The sequence below is a fragment of the Lycorma delicatula genome, chromosome 4, assembly GCF_047948215.1.
Source record: "Lycorma delicatula isolate Av1 chromosome 4, ASM4794821v1, whole genome shotgun sequence".
In the NCBI taxonomy this organism is placed as follows: Eukaryota; Metazoa; Arthropoda; class Insecta; order Hemiptera; family Fulgoridae; genus Lycorma; species Lycorma delicatula.
Window position 1 is genome coordinate 182,518,970 of NC_134458.1, and position 16,029 is coordinate 182,534,998.

Consider the following 16,029-nt stretch of genomic DNA (forward strand, 5'->3'; position numbering starts at 1 on the left):
TCATTCTTATTTCAATTAAGAAGTCTTCTTGGAAAAATAACAAAATAATTCATTTTGAAGGACATGAAATTATTGTTATCACTTTTAAAGAGTGTTAGAAGGAGCATAACCATTGCCTGTTAAAAAGGCTAGAATGGGCAATAAATTATTCCAGTGTTTCCATACTGACAATTAAAAGGACCTGGAGAGAAAATAAAGAGGATTTAGAAACTTGCCCAAAACAATTTTTATATACTCCAGAATCAAAAAGAGAAAACCAAGACCACCAGTACACTGCAGTTAATAGAGAAATTTAACAATGTGAATTCTGTAAGAACTGATGATGGGATTAATTATGAAAATCATGTAATAAAAGCAGAGGAAGGCAACTGGTGTAAAAATGCAGCTACATCAGACATTACAGATAGTTTCATCACTAGATAAGGAAATAATAGTAGTGATGAATAAAGGGACAATAATGATGACAGTGAGGTACATCCTACAACAAGAGTTGGAACTGACCCAATCACTAAACTGAGGTAAGAAAGAAAACATAACAAGTCTTTTCTGTAAATATTTTGAATTAATGTTCTTACACAACTGCATGTTTATTTATTCTTTATTTAATCAAAGTAAAGACCCTCCAAATTTAACTTCCTAAATTCAAAAATGTTATAATTGTAATAAAAAAATTTGTTTAAAATAAATAATAAATAAACAGATGAATATGAGCAATAGATCAATTTAAGTTTACATTTTCAGGAGTAAAGTCTACAAATATAAACTCTTTAAACTTTAAAATGTTTAATGTTTTTTTCTTACTACATGTAATTTGAAAAATTACAAGAAATGAATGAAATACTAATATGAAATACACAACTATATTTGGGTAGAAATAATATGATGTCATATAGCGGTCTATAAGTTTTTTTTAAAATGAATATTACAACTGGAGGGTTTTGATCTCTCTTAATGTGACTTACATGCTGTCACATATTCCTCTCAGGACTCAAGAACCGGCAAAAGATTTTAAGCAAAATTTTTCATGATGCATTTATTTTATATTTCTATATCAACTTAACAATCAAATTAGTTATATAAGAAACACAGTCATTTTGCCTACATTACTATTACTCAATAAATAATAATACATAGCGTGTAGAAAGTCACTGTGCAGTGTTTAAATACAAATAAATAACATTTCATTATTTTATTCTTTACAAATCTGATTTTGTGTTATTGTTAATGTCTATAAAATGTTGAATTTCTCTGATTATCAGTATTTACAGGGAAAGATTTGATTCACTAATAAATATCTTCATTCACAGAATGTAATTGTCCAAGATGTCTTAAGTTCATTCATACTTCTACTTGATCAAAAGTAGAAGTATGAGCTGGACTTCATAGAAATCATATTATAGGGTTTATATTCTTTGAAAAGACTTTGTAGTGATTATTTTTTTTATTTTTGTATACTAATTCATATATGAACTGGCAGACTTGGAGATAAATTATACTTAGTTCCAACAAAATAGTACATACTGCTTGAATTGACAGCCCATATATTGATGCATAATCTAACGATTGGTCATCTGCAAGAGGTTTTATTAACCCCTTTGATCACCAGATTTGAGCTTCATTGCATTACTTTCTACAAGAATTAGCAGATTATAAGGTATCATCTAACTAAACAGGTTCAAATTAATCCTCAGATTAATGCACTTGTATTCCAAAGGTTTTACAGATTAAACCAAATCGTATCCAGGACTATCTTGCTTGGATACAAGATTACTTCTGCTGTCTTTTGTAAGCTATATTCGCAATGACTTTCTGAACACACTATTCTAGTTCAGTAATTACTATTCTTTTCTTTTTTACACTCATATTCCAATCTCTAGGAATACCAGCTGGAATATAGCATAAATTATGGTCACACTCCCTTACTGACACCAACCTACTGGAATAAAAAATGGCAGTCGCGAAACTGGCTGACAGAAGTGAAAAGTTCAAATAATGAATACCAATTAGTGGTTTATAATTATATTTGATTATATTACTATTTCTAACTTGTGCTAATTTTTTTAAAACATATATTTAAATGATTGTATAATGAATTGAAAAATATTAACAACAAAATTTAAATTAATTTTATTTATTAATTATTGGAAACAATAACAAAATATTTACATGTTAATAAAAAAGTGAGTACTTTTTTATCCAGTATTCTTCACAAATATTATAATATGTTACACTTACACTGAATTTAAACAATTTTTTTTTATTATTATGAGTACGTATTGAAATATTTCACATAAACAAACACTCTGACATATAATAAACAAACATTTCAATGTATATTTGTATACAAGCACAACCGAGAAGCAACGTGGTATGGCTAACTATAATTCACAGTCTATCTTTACCGTATACTAATCTATACATATACACATGTATGGGCATGTATATTGGAAGAGAGCGATAGAGAGGGAGAATTATTGTGACTCACCAGCAGCTTTTTCTCCCACCTCCCATCCTCTGCTACTACATATTATACTATATACTCATATATGCATATATATATTCTCGCTCTATGCCTTTTTCTCTTTCATATATATATATATGCTTAGCGTCTTGCGTTACGTTACAGATTCTGATTACGAGTCGGTGATTTTTTTTCCTGTGTTCCCATGTAATTCGTATGTACAAAAAATTCTGACACAATGCGCCTAAAGAAGTTTTCACTTCAATAATTATTACTTAAATAGAAAATTATTATTAACAAACTCTAAATATCACTGATTTGTGAACAAATGCTCTAAGAACAGAGATAAACCATATATTGTGGGTAAACAAAACTTTTCAATCAATTTTTAACAAAGATATCAATTATAAACAAAGTTTGTTCACTGAATGCAGCAAATAAAACAGAATATGTGAAACATGTAGTAGGATCCTAATTATGTAGAAAAATATTTAATTCTTAAACATTATGATAGATGGACAGAGCTTGTTTTAAACAAAATTATATGCAAATAGCAGAGCTGCCTGTACCTTCCAACTGATATAAATGAATTAAATTTATAAAAAATAATTTAGTAAAGGATACAACCATGCAAAATCCTCCAAACAGAAACATCATAACGAAATCAGCTGTTCGACCACGAAAAGATCCTTCTTCCAACATCCGACAATAACGATAAGTAAATATCATATTGAAGAAGAAATTGAAACCAACTGTACCAAAGAAAAGGAATGTAGTTAACAATCTCCATACCTAGAAAAAAAAAACAGATTTATTAGTGGAAGAAAAAAAATGATACTGAAAATTCATTTTTTCAAAATTAAAAAAACGTTTTTTTCTGAATTGTAAAGGATTAGTAGAAAAGCAGAGGTAAATAATCAACAACAGTTACCATTAACAACTGGTAAATCAAATAGAGAGATGAAAAAATCTGGTGAGATGAAGGAAGGTTAAGGGAATTTTGTTATAAGATTGATTTGATGGATTTTTCTTTTTTTTTTTTATTCTGAGCTGATCTCTGATTCCTGATACATCTTTTACACCCTAACCCTTCAATTATTTATTCCATATATTCTGTTCATATAATCATATTAGTTTCATATATTTTATTCCATTCATTACTACCTTAACCCTTGACAATTGTTTCATTAGTGTGTCAAGAGATGATAAGACTTAATTCACTAACTTGGATAACCTATCTGTGGTCCACTAATCTTATCTTGTTTTTATGAAATTTTGATAGAAACCTCTCTCTTCTCTATTTTGGACTCTATCTATCTACCTAATTTTCAACAATTTCATGCAACACCGCATATCTAAAGCCTCTCTTCTTTATTTTTTTAACTTCCATCCTTTTTTCACTGCCATAAAGCATTACATTACATAAAAAAATTTATAAGACATTCTATAAAATGATTTATATTTAACACATTTAACATTTAAATAAAAAAAAAGATAAGATTAGCAAATCAGTTTAGAACTCCACAAGAATATTAAATTGTATAATAAAGAAGTGAGCTGCAGAAAGAACAGTAGATTTGTACTAAGTGTAATTTGTTTAGAAGGTATGAAACATTTCCTTGCCGAAATGCCATTCATAGTGCTATTAAGATGCAGCATTATATGGAAAATGGTTTTTCATAGAACTACCGTGGAAGATTTTCTGTAACTTATAATTGTAAGGTATATAAATGACTTCAATACATAATTAATAATTATTACTATATGAAATCTGATTAAAAAGTAATGAGAATTTTTTAAATTGCACATGCTATAACTTGTCAACTGAGTTGATCTTTTTACTAAATACAGGTAATACTGTCACTGATGTATATGTTAATTTTCAGCCAGATGCAACACTCTGTTTTGGTAAGTGAAAAAGCAAGATATACTTCACTGTGTTCAGTGATTTTTTGTGTGGCAAAATATTGAGTCAGAGAATTTATCTAGAATTTTGTATTAAAAACAGAATTAAGTGAGAAGCACTTAAAATGTTAAAGAAAGGTTTCTGGCAACAATTCTATGTCACAACCACCGGTTTATAAATGGTACAAATGGTTTCAGGAAGGCCAAGATGACATCAAAGATGATGCGACATCTGGGTGTCCTAATATGTCAATCACTGATGAAAATGTCAAAAATGTTAGAGATTGTATTTGCTAATCACAGAATCACCTTTAGAGGTTGCCAAAGACATAGCAATTTCATACAGCTCATGTGAAGTAATTTTTACTATGTTTTCAATATGAAATGGGTGGCTGCCAAATTTGTTCTGTAAATTTTTAACAAAAACAGCATCACTGAACAAATGCCTACTGATGTCGCTGATGACTCAGACTTGTTCAAATCTGTCATAAGTGGTGATGAAATGTAGGTATATGGTTACAACGTCAAGATGAAGGTTCAATCATCCCAATGGAAGTTTTCTGGAGAGTCAAGACCAAAAAAGTACATCAAATGCGATCAAAGATCCTAACCATTTTCTTTGACTACAGTGAAATTATTCATCATGAATTCCTACCACAAGGACGAACAATCAACAAGGAGTACTACCTAGACACTTTACACGATTTATGCAAGGCAATCCAGACAAAATGACCCAAACTTTGGAGAGAAAATTCATGGATTTTGCATCACAACACACTGTGTACACTGCTTTAATTATCCAGCAGTTCTTGGAGAATCATAACATTGTGATGCCACAGCCACCCAATTCTCCAGAAATGGTTCCCTGTTATTGTTTCTTATATCTCAAACTTAAAAGGACACTCAATGGACAACATTTTTCAACAATTGAAGAGTTTAAAGGTGAAGTTGCAATCCGAGCTCAAGCTAAAAGCCAAAGAGGTGTTTCACCAGTGTTTTTCAAACTGGAAGCTAGTTGGCATAAGTGTACAAAAGAGGGAGACTAGTTTGAAGGGAATGGATAAACATTGAAGAGTGAATAAATAATTTTGAAGAAAATTAAAAATTCTTATTACTTTTTGACCAAATCTCACATAATGCTTAAATTTATATGATATTACAGATTTCTTTCCTGCAAAATTTAACTTCTTATTTACTTCTCATTTAATCTGCTTCAATATTTAACTTTTCATTTAACTCATTTCCGTTGCATAACATTATGTTTACTTTACTTTTGTAACAGAATTTTTCCACCAGCAATGAAACCATAATACTATTCATTACTTCTAACTCATTTCTAGTTTATGCCAAAATAACACTATTATCAGCAAATTTCCCTTCTTAATTTTTACTTTCATGTCCAGATAGCGCTATAGTGCTAGATGGGAAAGTATTTTAATCAGTCCAATTTGGACATAAGCAGTTTTCACTGATCTTGATATTTTGTCCAGATGTTAATGTTTATATGTCGTGTGTTTGATGTGAGGCCAACATCACCTTATATCTCCAGAATTACAGGACTAATTTTGACTAAGCTTGGTCAGGTTACTTCTATATATGGGGCACTGATGTCATTTTCAACTTAAAAAGGTCAAGAAGGTGAGGATGTATAGTAAGGTCACCCTCAGTATCTCGAACCTAATTAAGATCATAATTTTCTTACGCACATTTGTTAAAATTAAAAAATAACAATATTTAAAAAAAAGGTATTTTGCAAAATTGCACCCCCACCCCACAAAATGCTGTTGTAGTTGTCTGCTTTGTTGTGAAGTCACAGGTGATCGGTAGAATTAAATAAATAATATTAAAAGTGTAAAAAAGTAACTTGGTCTAGCTGGGTGTCAAATCGATCGTCAGGTTGACTTGGTACCTGGTTCATTAAGCCTTGCAGCTACACCAGTCTGCCAACTGTACAAGCAAAATTCGCTTTATGCAAGTTGTGAAATTACATTAGTTTAGTTAGTGCCACCACACCCACACGAATTAAATCCAGTATGCGCACATGCTTTAGTTAGAATTATTGAATTAAATAAATGAAAAAATATTACATTTAAAGAAAATTATAAATATTTTTAATTAAGTTGTGTGCGTAAGCCATGCATCAGAAATATCTGTGTTACTAGCTTTTTTCTTCTAGACTATTAAACAAATCTCAAAATTTTCTTTTGGTTTTTTCAACCAATTTACAGCTCAATTACTACTTTCATATAACAATTTAAAAAAAAATAACAAGGGCAAGTTAATCTTTATTGGAATTGAGTAAAAAGTTTATTTGTTCTTCTGATAGATGGCTTTAGGATTGCCTAACTCTGGTAATATAATTCATATCTGGCAATACTTGCATACTTTTAAAAGGCGACATTTCACTGAATGTCTTTAGAAAGGTTATGATTATATTAGCTTATTTATTTAAAAGTTATTTTAAATAGCATCTTGAAAATGAGTGAAAATAAAGAAGAAATTCAACACATTATGAAATTTTATTTAAAAAAGGGAAGAATGCAACTCAGGGTGCTAAAATAACTTGTAATGTTTACAGACATAATATGGTATCGCTATGTTTGGCACAACACTGGTTCAAGTGTTTACAATCTGGGAAATTTGATGGTTGCTGTTCACAACCAATGATCGCTCTGATTGACCAATGGCAGAAAAAGTTGGTGAAATAATGTAATATTTGAGCAAGACCAGCATATTAGCAGTTTGGTATCAGTAACAAATCTTAATATCAACCCCAGAACAATCTAACTATTAGAAGAAGGCAGGATACAAAAAAATTCATGTTTGGGTGCCAAATTGTTTAACAATCAAAACTTTAATGGAATGAATTTTCAACTACAAATCATTGCTAAACGAAACCATTTTTGAAACAGCTCATTACAGACTATGAAAAATGGATCATATATAACATAAAGAAAAGATCACTATCAAAGGAAGGTGGAAGCTCTGCAAATGGTAGTAAAGCAAAGGTCGATGCCAAGAAAAGTGATGCTCTGTGTATGTTATGAGATTGGAAAGGAACTGTTCACTGTAAGCAGCAGCCAGCTCAAACAACTGACCATAATCTCTTCTCTAAATAACTGGAAAGATTACCCCAAGCAATTGAGATAAAATAACCAGAATTGATCAATAGGAAAGATATTGCCTTCCATCACAACACCACCACATCCCATACATCTTTGGTAGCCTGTAGAAATTGAGAGAGCTTGGCTGAGAAGTTTTGATGCATCCATCGTACAGTCCTGAACGTACACTTTCAGACTACCATTTGTTTTGGTCTCTGCAGAGCTCTCTTAATGGTATAAAGTTGATTTCAAAAGAGGCCTATAAAATCATTTAACAGTTTATCATCTAGAACCCACTGAAATTCTACAGTGACAGGATTATAATTTTACCTAAAAAAATAGAAAAAGGTGGTCGATAAAAATAGCACATATTTGGTTTAATAAACTTTAATTGATTGAAATATAAAAATAACTGTTTTACTTTTAAATTAAAATATAAAGAAAGTCTTTGTATTTTATAAGATCTAATCTCTTTTTTGTCTATTCTTACATCTACTATAATGCAGTTTGCTTTTCCTCATTTTCTTTTTTTAATATGGCTATATGAATTTTATATAAAGTGGGAAATTTTTCTTTTTCAACATTTAAATCCTATTTTTCTTAAAATCTTTAACAATCTTAAATTATCAAATGCTTTTGCAAGATCTACAAATTTCATGCAAGTAGAGCTTCGTTTTTCTTCAATTTGACTTCTAAACTTAATCTTAGAGCTAAAATCTTTTCTTATGTTTCCATACTTATTCTAAAACCAAATGGTCTTTACCTAGTACTTTTTACCTTTCATTCTATGCTTCTATTAATTATTTTAAAAACCATTTTAAAAGTGTGGGATTTATATTATAGCAATTTATTTACACATTTATTCTTGATTTCTTTAAAATTATACAAGTAATGCTTTTATTGAAATTCCTAAAAAAAATTAAATCTCATCAATTTTATGTATTAATGTGAACAACCTATACCTGCAAGGTAAAGTTTTTAAATAGTAATGATAACATCAAATCAGATCAAATTAAATGATAAGATGTGGACACACTGATGTATTAAATACAAGAAAAAAAATCCTTTTTGGCATGCCAGAAGGTGGGGTAGATTTCAGTGCTAAGTAGGGAATAAAAAAGATTTCCACCTTAAAGTTAAGAAAAACTTCAAATTTACTCAATATGACAAATGTGAAAAAAAGTTTCACATGTTCAGCATACGACAAGCCCCATTTTCTTACAATTCCGGTAACATTTTGGTCAACCCTTGCCATAAGGGTTGGTTATATAAAAAACTGTTAGGGACAAACGTTTTAGGTAATCTTTAGAGGACTAACGACCGCTTTAAACCAATTTGATACTGTGCCTATTAAGGGAGGTATGATTTTTTGTTTGTTTTCAAAACCCCATTTTTTCCACCCTCTGGGCCAATGGTTGGTGATATAAAACAACATTACTTACAAAAGTTTTAGGCCCTTATAAAAAAATAGTAGGAACTTTAAATGAATTTTATATTTTACCTAATAAGAAAGTTATAGTGATATTTTGTTTTTTTGAACCCCCCATTTCTATCCCCAAGGTCTAATTTTGACTGCTAATGAACTCAATCGAGATTTTGGGTCAAGTTATTATTAAGGAATAATTTTAAATTGATTGACACAAAATTACAGCAGTTATCGTGTCCACTAGAAAGTGAAATGTATATATATATATATATATAAACTTTTGAGCTGACAGTGGTTTTGGGGTCTGAGGGGGTGTGAAATACAAAGATATGACAAAATTTTCTGGAAGTCGAATCATGGTACCCATTACAATAGGTAGCTTTCTTATGAAATCTACCTAAAAATTAAACTTCTTAAAATATACAGCACATAATACCCATTTAATTTGATTCTAACTTATGCAACTGAGACATGGTCATTGAGCATTTGAATCAAAAGAAATGTTTTGAACTGTACGAGTATCTAAAGTAAGAGATTAATGATGATAAATTTAACAATTTTATAAATGCATGAGTTATGTTGGTTCACTTAAAAGTAAGTTATACACGGTCATTCTGCAACCTAATTTTTGTATAATATTACACTTATCAGTATACTTTTGCAATGGAATATAATAGTGGTTTTTATTATATCTTATCAAAATATTGTATTACCTCAAAATTATGATGACTGAGTGGCTTTATTTTGTCAAAAAATTAAATATATTATCAAAAACTCAAAATATAGATCACAAATAAAAATCTTTATGGTAGAAATTGTTAACAGTATAAAGTTAAACTTAAACAAAAGGACAGACAATGGAAAAAATCCCATATTACAAACAACAATCTTATATTTTTCACATCTATGATAATCATCTTATATTAAAATACTTGACAATTGGATTTCCAAGCCTAGAAATTGGTATACAAACTTCGTAAGTACTGGAGGTCATCAAATACTTAATGATTTAATATTAATTTTTTTTTCACATTGTTTAGTATATTTTGAAAAATGGTTCCCATTGTACTTACCACAATTGAAACTTATATAAAGTACTTCTGTATATATACGGTATTATTTTATTATGCATCCTGCTTCTTGACTATGGTACTTATGGAACTCAGCATATATATAAACATTCATTTTTAATAATTATGGCCAATGTTGCTCTAAATTTGTCATTCATATTAGAGCTGATAAGTGAACGGAATAAAGTCAATAACAGTGTTAGTTTTATATAATGATTTTAATGAACGAATATACAAAAATTATAATAAAATTTGTCAACTATCACATTAAAAAAAAAAAACCTGTAGGTAACCTGCAATGATATTCTTAAATCATTACAAGTTGTCTTAATTATTATTATTATGTTTTATGACCGCATAGGATCACTTAAGTCAGTCCATTATCCAAGTCTCTTCGATGGGACTTGCGGTCCTCCCAGTACTTTTTCATACATTTCAATCTTTGTGTCCTTTGTAGTGTTGAAAATGTTTGTGTTTAGTTTCTTCTTGTGAGTGTGAAGCGAGAGTTTTTGTTCTTGATTTTCTTGTTTAATTTTATCTTATCTGTGGTATCCACTGGTATAAGTTCAATTTCCTTCAGATCGTCGCTTATTTCTTTGATCCACTGCATCCTGTCTTGGAGTTTTTCAAGTAAAGATTGTACCATACTAGCTGTTTCAGAAGTCTTAAATCTTGCATCTTCATGATATGTTCAAAGAATCCTAGTCTCCTCTTACGTATGATATGAGTGACAGGTTCCACCACTGTCCATCTTTCTGGTACTTTTTACTGATGCAGGTTCCTCCAATTCTTCTTTTGATTTTCTGGAGTTTGTCTATTTGAATGTTCGTTCAGGTGGAAGAGTGTTTCTGCTGCATAAGTGGCTTCTGGCTATATAACTGCGTAGTAGTGTCTTATTTTTGCATTTATTGATAGGCATTTTTTATTGTAAGTGTAACAGGCTAATTTTTGAGCTTTAGCTAGTTTGTTCCTTCTTATTTGGATCGAGTTTTTTTCATTTAGGTTGTTTGTTACTATTTCTCTGAGGTATTTAAATTGGGTTACTATTTTGATTTTATTACCATTTATGTTTACTTCTTTTAATCGTGTTGGTTTCTGGGGCATAATTTCTGTCTTTTCGAATGAAATTTTGAGGCTAATTTTATTTGCAATATTTTGAAGTTCTAATATCTGTTATTTAGCTTCGTCAATGTCGTTTGCTAGTAGTGCCAAGTCGTTGGCAAAACTAGGAAAGTTTGTTTTAATTTTTCGGCCTATTTTTACTTTTGTGGGCATTTGCTGTCTTAATTAAATATATATTTAAATATTTTCTGACAGAACTAACATACCAATATAAAAAATATATGAGGTCTATAAATGAAGGAATGAGACTAGTTTTTTATGGCAGCCAAAGTGGCAACACTGTAAAGTTCCTAATAAACATATGGTTATATGAACAGCTATTTATATTAGGTATTAATATTTTTAGTCTATTGTTGCCATGTGAGACATAGATAAACTTTTCATGAAACGAGTTTTTGTTGTGCATTACAAAAATGAATGATACTAATTATGAGTAATGTTGTGCAATCAAGTTTTGTGTTAAACTTGGTGAAAATGCTACTGAAACTTTTTCAAAATTGAAAAGGGTGTATAGAGTCGATGCTCTGTCATGAGCCCAAGTTTTTTGGTAGTTTAAAGCATTTTCAGATGTCCAGGAATCAGTTGCAGATAATCCACGCTCTGGAAAACGTCAAAAAGTGATGACAGTGTTGAGCAAATCAAGACTTGATATGGTATGACCGGCGATTAACTGTCAGAATGATTGCAGAACAACTGAATTTGAACCATATCACAGTCCATCAAATTCTGACAAACGAATTGTACATGAAAAAGTTTGTGCAAAATTGGTCCCAAAAAACCTCACTGTTGAAGAGAAAAACAACAGGGTGGAAGTGTGTTGCGATCTTCTAGGGTGAATTTGAAACTGATCCTGATTTTCTAAAAACGTTATTACTGGTGATGAATCTTGGATATTTGAGTATGACCTACAAACAAAACACCAGAGCAAGGTGTGGCACACTTCAAACTCACCACGTCCCATTAAAGTAAAAATGAGCAAATCAAAACAATGCTAATTTGTTTCTTCGATAGTAATGGCATTATCCTTAAGTTGTTTTTTGCCTACAGGACAGACTGTAAATCAATATGTTTACCAAATATGTTTGAAAGACTGTGGAAAAGAGTTGCCTGCGTGAGACCAACCATCAAAGATAACTGGATGTTGCATCATGACAATGCATCTTGTCACGCTGCACTCTCAATTAATGAGTTTTTGGCAAAGAAAAACATTCCTTCCTAAACGCCCTACTTTATTCAGCTGACTTGAGTCCCTGTAACTTTTATTTGTTCCCGACTTTAAAAAAACACCTCAAAGGACACGATTTTGGAACAGTAGAAAACATTAAAAAAGATGCAACTGACCATCTGAAGGATATTCCGGTTTCCGAGTTCCAATACTGCTATGAAGACTGGGAAAACTGTTTGAAGCATTGCGTGGCTTCCCAAGGGAACTATTTCGAAGGTAATAGAGTCCATGTATAATTGGATTGTAAATTAAAAGTTTTTCTGAACCAGTCTCATTACTTAATTTACAAACCTCGTGTATATATATATATATATATATTAATACTTACTTGATATTGTTTTAATATTAGAATTGGATTGAAATATAACTGAAATGGTGAAACTAGATCAAGTTGCTGAAACAAATAAAAATATAAAATGTGAAATAATGGGGTGCATTCTTATTGGTTGTTATAAAAACAATAAACAAATAACTGATTAACATATAAAAGGATCATCTAGAAATTAGTAATGTTTGCACATAAGCCCTTGTGCAGGTGATTTCTCACTGCTATATCTCTCTGTACTACTGCCTAAGTTAAGTATTATGACTATAAATACATTGTTATTTTCCTGAACATTTAAAACTTATTAAAAAATAAGAAATCCAGTCAAATGTGAAATCAAAATGTCACTATGAAAAACAACTCCATGCAAATAATTCATTTTTGAAATTTATATTTATAAGTAAAGGAAGTTTGTAGTGATGAGGTTATAATTGAATCAGTTAGAGAAAATATTGTGTGATGTTCAATAATCAATGAGAGAAGTTTATAATGAAGATAGTTCTAAAGAACCTTCTCTTGTGATTTAAGAACTGAAGCAGATAATCAACAATGAAATTTAAGGATAAATGATCTATCTATTAGTGATTGAATTACACAGCTCGTTCCTCAAATTTCAAGTTCTCTCCTATGCGAAATTATTGGTGAACATCTAGGGTGTAAAAAAAAATTATATCAAAGTTGCTCAACTAACGTCTGAAGAAAACAAAATGTAAATGGGAGCAGCCTTGAAATTTTGTTAATCAATATCGTTGAGAAGGTGATGAATTTCTTAACATATTATTGCTGATGATAAAACATGGATCTATTATAAAACTACAAGAAAGTAGTTTTATATAAGTTACTCAATGCAACAGCACCACTTTGAACTGAAAAAAAATTCAAACAAATTCTGAGTAATCAGGAAATGATGAGCATCATCTGACATTGGAAAGTTCTCTAAGTAGTTGATTCCATAATAATAAGCTGAACAATGCATTTTTATGGCGAAACACTAACTGGCTCCATTTCTTAAAGCAAAACAAGTAATACAACTTTCTGCCAAGTAATATTATTTTATTGTCTGATATGTTTGTTCACCCAAATCTTCAGAAAAAACTCAAAAATGTTTTAGAAATTTGGCTGGGAAGTATTTGAGCACTCACCACACAGTCGTGATCTAGCCTGCCAATCACTTTCATCTGTTTCCTAAACGAAACAGATTTTTGACAAATTATGAGGTAAATAAAGCAATCGCTAAATGATTGATAAAGAGTGAATGATATCTACAATACTAGAAAGATTATACTACTGAAAAAGATTAATAAAAATTATGATTTTGTAATAAATAAAGCAGTTTTATTACAAGTAACAAATAAATATTCCATATTTATTATTTTCAATTTATCCTTTCTCAATGTTCTGGAAAAACAAAATCCATGACGACAACATTTTTCTGACTTCTTTTATGTTTCATTAGTCATTATTCTGGAAGGTGTTATAAAATTGTGGTGTGTACATAATATATTTATAATAACTGAATTAATCCAGACTATTTATTTTTATTAATATTAAGGATAAACTACTAATAATAGTTTATTTACCTATTTAACATTATTAAATAAATTTGAATACTTATAACTGCACAATTTAATTTACTAATAACTCCTGCTTTTGGGCTTATATTTTGCAATGTATAATTAAGTTTTTAATAACTATATATATATATATATATATATATATATATATATATATATATATATATATATATATATATATATATATGTGTGTGTGTACTATACACTATAGTAACAAAACATAATTCACTGTAGAAGAGATGTTTTGGTCCTTTGTCAACATTATTTACAGAAAGCAAATTAAAAAGTTAAAAATGTAAAACTCTTTAACCTGTATCACAAAAAGGAAGTACTCCTTTTTAATACTGTGATCACTAATGTCTCCACAACACCATTATAAGTGGTTAATTTATTAGAATGGATAAATTATTATTACCACCATCATAACTTGATGTATAACTATAATATGGAGGAAAAAAGCCGGTGTAAAATTTCATTAAAAAAAAATCATCCTCTCTGCCAACAAGAATTAAAATGCAACATTTGCTAAATACGTATTTTTTTGGGAGGGAATTCAAAACAATGTCTACTTGAAAAATGATTTATAATGGGTCAGATTATTAATTCTATTCAGTATAATGAGAACTTAACGACGAAAATAAGTCTTATCAAGTTTAAAAATTAATAGCTTTATGTTACTGCAACACATTGCAAGGTTGCATACAGAATGAACAAAACTAAATACTCTATTGAACTGAAACTTTACTTTCTTTCACCTTGTTACACTAAAAATCACAATTGTGAAATAATAAATCATGTTTCATTTCAGTCAAGTTATTTACTTGTGCATATAAAAAATTATTGCAGAGAAAACCCCACAATAATATTACAATTGAATCGGTGACTAAATGATTACTAATGAATCTGCCACTGTGTTTACTTGTTGAGATACATTAATGAATAGAATTCAATTTTATTTTTAAATGATGAAACAGGTGTTTAGATGGATATAAGATAAAATAGGTAGTTTAACGAATATGTATACTATATCTTTATTGTATACTTTAAATAAAATAAAATGTAAGAGAACAGTTAAGACTTAAAATAAAAAATAATATACTTTGGGTATTCTTACCACAGCTAAAGTTGTAATAACACAGGCTGTAGTATATGCCCGAGTCACAACGGGCATTTGAAGATATTCTTGGCGGAATGTTTGATATGCCATTTTCCATTCATATCAAATTAAATTTTACGGAACTAAATAAATATATCTTAATTTTAACCCCTGCTAACAAGTATCAATAAATGTTCTCAAAACGTCATATGGTAAAAATAAACTTTTCCAGCACACTTTAATAATCACAATTCACTTTTCCACACACTAATCTGAAACATTCACAAATATAAATTGCACATGAAAAACATAATTGCTGAGTGCATTGGTAATAAATGACACGACATGAATAGAAGTTGGACACGATTCCCAACCTCAACTACGATACTTATTCAAACGCCAGCTGTTGCAATATTGCCAAATTTCTGTTCTTTTCAATGAAAGGTTCTGTTTGCTGAATTTGTTTATCAAACAATAATCGAAATATTTGTATTTTAATTACAGTAATATTAGAATTTATTTTTATACCTATGATGAATGAATGAAGAATGCCATAAAAATAGGCTTACTAAGGATTATTAATTTAAAGGTGGCTTGTAGTCAAAACCAAACTAGCATGTAAATAATTAATGTGGGTTATGGCTTTGTAGGCTTTACATTTCCAATGTTTACATAGAAACATTAAAGTACGAAAATGTTGAGCTCAGCTTGAAATTAATAA

General features: G+C 29.7%; 1 protein-coding gene across 2 annotated transcripts in view; it reads right to left on the bottom strand.

Annotated features, from left to right (window-relative positions):
• The window catches only part of Der-2 (Derlin 2), a 31,974-nt gene extending 16,267 nt beyond the window's left edge, over positions 1 to 15,707 (bottom strand). The window contains exons 1-3 of one of the 2 annotated variants that reach the window (XM_075364816.1): positions 15,327 to 15,707; positions 12,642 to 12,707; positions 3,086 to 3,253 (exon numbers count right to left, since the gene is read on the bottom strand). In XM_075364816.1, the coding sequence (XP_075220931.1) occupies positions 3,086 to 3,253; positions 12,642 to 12,707; positions 15,327 to 15,419 (327 nt within the window). In that variant the 5' untranslated portion in view covers positions 15,420 to 15,707. The remainder of the gene's footprint in view (positions 1 to 3,085; positions 3,254 to 12,641; positions 12,708 to 15,326) is intronic. The other variant, XM_075364817.1, reaches the window with a different exon arrangement.
• Between the last annotated feature and the right edge of the window lie 322 nt (positions 15,708 to 16,029).